A 3,923-nucleotide genomic window follows, 5' to 3' on the forward strand; every position below is an offset into this window, starting at 1 on the left:
AGATCCACCTTGTTCCCTTAGTATCCTTTTTTTTAAAACAAGGAACTCCTAAGTGCTGCATCCTTCTCACCTAGAAGGTAAAAGCACTTACCTGTGGATCCGCTGTAGGGCAGGTACAGCAAACAGGTGTGACAGAATCCTCACTAACATAGACCTGTAGATAAAGAAAAATCCCAATCCTTGCTTGCAGGGAAAAGTACCCATTAAAGGAATAACAACTTGATATCTTCAGATACCTTCGCACATCACCTACAATGTTACGCAGGCAAAGAATGACTGGGGATTTTGGGTAATGGGAGAATACTTAAAGGGCCACTAAACCCAAAATCTTTCTTTCATGATTCAGATAGAACATACACATTTAAACAACATTACAATTTACTTCTATTATTTATTTTGCTTCATTTTTTAGATATCCTTATTTGAAGAAAAAGAAATGCACATGGATGAGCCAATCACATGAGGCTTCCATGTACAGCAACCAATCAGCAGCTTCTGAGCATATCTAGATATGCTTTTCAGCTAAGAATATCAAGAGAATAAAACAAATTAGATAATAGAAGTAAATTAGAAAGATGTTTAAAAATGCATTCTCTTTCTGAATCATAAAAGAAAAAAATGTGGGTTTCATGTCCCTTTAAGGCTTTGCAGGGGTGTTCTTTGCCTCCACCTGGTGGCTAGGAGTTGAATTCCCACTAGTAATTGAATGGATTTGTGGACTCTCTATGCCATTGGAAAGAAATTGTTATTGTTTAAAAAGATAGATAACTCCTTTAATACCCATTCCCCAGCTTTGCACAACCAACATTGTTACGTTAATATACTTTATAACATTTAAACCTCTAAATTTCTGCATGTTTCTAAGCCACTACAGACAGCCTCTTATCACATGCTTTTTTATTAGCTTTTCACAACAGGGAAGTGCTAGTTCATGTGGGCCATGTAGATAACATTGTGCTCACTCCCGAGAATTTATTTAAGAGTTAGCACAACACAGTACTAAATGCAAGTCAATAGATAATAAATAAAAAGTCATGTGATCAGTAGGCTGTCAGAAGATGCTTAGATACAAGGTAATCACAGAGGTAAAAAGTATATTAATATAACTGTTGGTTGTGCAAACTGGGGAATGGGTAATAATGGGATTATCTATCTTTTAAAACGATAAAAATTCTATTGTAGACTGTCCCTTTAACTAATAACTGCTGAACAGTGCATTTTATACTAACATAACCGTGACAGGCCTCGTTGTAAGCAGACTAAAGCACAGATTGGCTCCTCTAATACGGCAAATAGATGGTGGAGTTTGGCTATTTACAAACAATTGCAGTAAAAAGGATGTTAATTTGTTTTTTATAAACATTAAGACTTGGCTGATACATTATTTTATAGCAACTCAGCAGAAGTGTCTTGTAATTACAAGGAGTTTACTGTCCCTTTAAGTTACTCAGGTAACAAAATTACGTAACATGTTTCCTTTGCACCAAGTGATTTCATTTAACAGAGTTTATTCAAATATGAATTTCAAAAGTTTCTCTCTTATCAAGACTTCTATTATTTCTTAATTATATCAGACTTAATAAAATGTAGATACCAGAATTTAACAATATTTTTATACAACATTTCTTTGTGGTATGCAAATGATCTGTAACGACTCAATATTTACCCTTTCAGTCCTGTGAATAGCACTACAAGGAAACCACTAATGCCATAGCTTTGGACGTGGCTCGTGGACAGCTTTGGTAATTTTTGCTATATATTATTCTCCAAAATAAATCCATTCACCAACCTTTTTCACTGTAAAACCCAAACTGCAATCTTTGTAGTTAGCTACACCCTTGGCCGTTTATTTTAACATAGTTGTACAATGTGTATATATAAATTAACATATTTTATTATATTTGTACACTTTATGGAGAGGGGCCAATCAATTTCTCATACAACAATCATCTGGGTCTTAGGTGGAAATGATTAACTGCTGTGTTCGAAGTGAAAATGCTGTGCTTATTCATTCTTAAACCTTTTATGCAAATCATTTTTTTTTTGTGATGTGATAACAAACAGGCTCCCTCTAGTGGCAAATTTATGTTCTGCTTCAGACTAGATCTGCGTACAAATTGGAATATATAGAAAGTCTAGACTAACCTAGAGGGGCAGTGTCTCTTTAAAATGTAATAAAGAAACATTTTTTCCCTGTGTATTCTGTAGGCTAAAGTAGTTTCTTGGCACCGAATGCAAATGAATTTATCTTCTACTGCATTCAATAAAAAACCCAGCTCAATCAGTGCATGCTATGGAAGTAGGGACAACTGTGTATAAGATGGATATGTGAGCGTTCTTCTAAGTTCAATAAAGTTAAGTCCAACAGGCCATAGGGAGCTCAAGGTAAGATGAGAGATACTCTTGTTTGTTTAGAAATGGTGACGACTCACCCTGTTAATAAATACTGGTCTTAACTTTACAGGGAACACTACTCCCTTGGACTGCAAGTGGCTGATTTTACAAAACGAACAACAGCTAAATGTTGTCAAGTCAAGAAACTAAACCGTCTTTGGGGCAAAGGCATAATGTTTACCTACTGGGCAGGGTGCTGATTTCTGGTTGCAGTGTAGCATTTTTAGCAACGTACATCATTTCATTAGGACAAAGTGAGCTAAGGAAGCTCATTTCTTTACCTATCAGATTGTTGTTGGAGTTTTCTGTGTACAGCACTGAAGCACTTCCTTTTTACCTTAGTAACAACCACTAAAGGGAATAAAACTCGTCTTCCTAGTAAGAGCAGTTAGCACTCATCGCCAAGTCATCAGACCACTGGAATGTCCTAAGTGAAAAAAACATTATTGTCTTCACTTTCCGGGTTTATTCCCAGAAAAACCCTGTTACACTACACATATCCCGGTGGTCACTCTACAGCCGAAGTCTCTGAGATACATCTACAGTAATCTAGATTTTGTTTTCCTTGTTTTTTATGATGTCTGGATAACGGTATATTGCTCTCTCCGGCTCGGCTTGTGCTTGGCTCGGATCCTCAATGACATTTTTTTGTCTTGAGATGTTCAGTCCGAGTCAGATTCAAGATCAGAAGATTCCTGCTGTTGCATCACCCTCTGGGCAGCCTCATCAAGTGGCTCTAACCTCCCATCAGAAGTGACGCCCATGGGCTGAATAATCTGTTCCCTGTGTCAACAATTCAAATAAATAGAAAACAAAATGTTAAATATAAACTGGAATATACAAAATATGATCCTAATTTTTTAAAGTAACATAGTAACTTTCAAAACATAATCATAATTTGTAAGATCTAAATGTATCAAAATATAAAATAGAAAGTGCAAAGCTAAAATGCAATACTACTGAAAGGACACAATCTGAAATGTAAAGTAATATAAAATACAATGCACAAAGTGTAAGTAATAAAACTCTCATATCATGCAGTGCTATATTCCACTGGGCTTGTCTCTCCTTCAGATACAGAAATGAGATTGCTCTTGCATTGCTGGAGAGTCCTGCCCTTTTTCTTTGATCATTAAGTAAGTTCAGCCCCTGTGAAGTCTGCACTACAATTTCTCTACAAACAGGAGGATCTTTGATTATCAGGCCCTTAGGGTGAAACACATTTAGTGTAATATAAAAAAAACTTGCACTTATTTCCAATTTACTCCTATTAAAATTTTTTTGTTAGTTTCATTAATTTGATGTTAAAGAGATACTTAGGTCGGTGTTTGGAGCACTACATGGCAGAAAATAGTGCTCTTGCATGTGGATACCAATATTGCAAAACCGCTGCAACATAGTGCTCCAGACATGAGCTTACATATCTTGTTTTCAATAGAAGATATGAAGAGAACGAATAAAATGTTATAATAGAATTAGAAAGTTGTTTAAAATTGCCGGCTCTATCTGAATCATGAAAAAAAAAAATG

At 35.6% G+C, this 3,923-nt stretch overlaps 1 protein-coding gene across 1 annotated transcript in view; it reads right to left on the reverse strand.

Moving 5' to 3' along the window:
• Positions 1-1,491: 1,491 nt before the first annotated feature.
• Positions 1,492-3,923, reverse strand: part of RIC8A (RIC8 guanine nucleotide exchange factor A) — a 172,838-nt gene continuing 170,406 nt past the window's right edge. The window contains exon 10 of the mRNA XM_053690844.1: positions 1,492-3,177. Within this exon, the coding sequence (XP_053546819.1) occupies positions 3,057-3,177 (121 nt within the window). The 3' untranslated portion in view covers positions 1,492-3,056. The remainder of the gene's footprint in view (positions 3,178-3,923) is intronic.

This window comes from Bombina bombina, chromosome 8, assembly GCF_027579735.1.
Source record: "Bombina bombina isolate aBomBom1 chromosome 8, aBomBom1.pri, whole genome shotgun sequence".
Taxonomy (NCBI): Eukaryota; Metazoa; Chordata; class Amphibia; order Anura; family Bombinatoridae; genus Bombina; species Bombina bombina.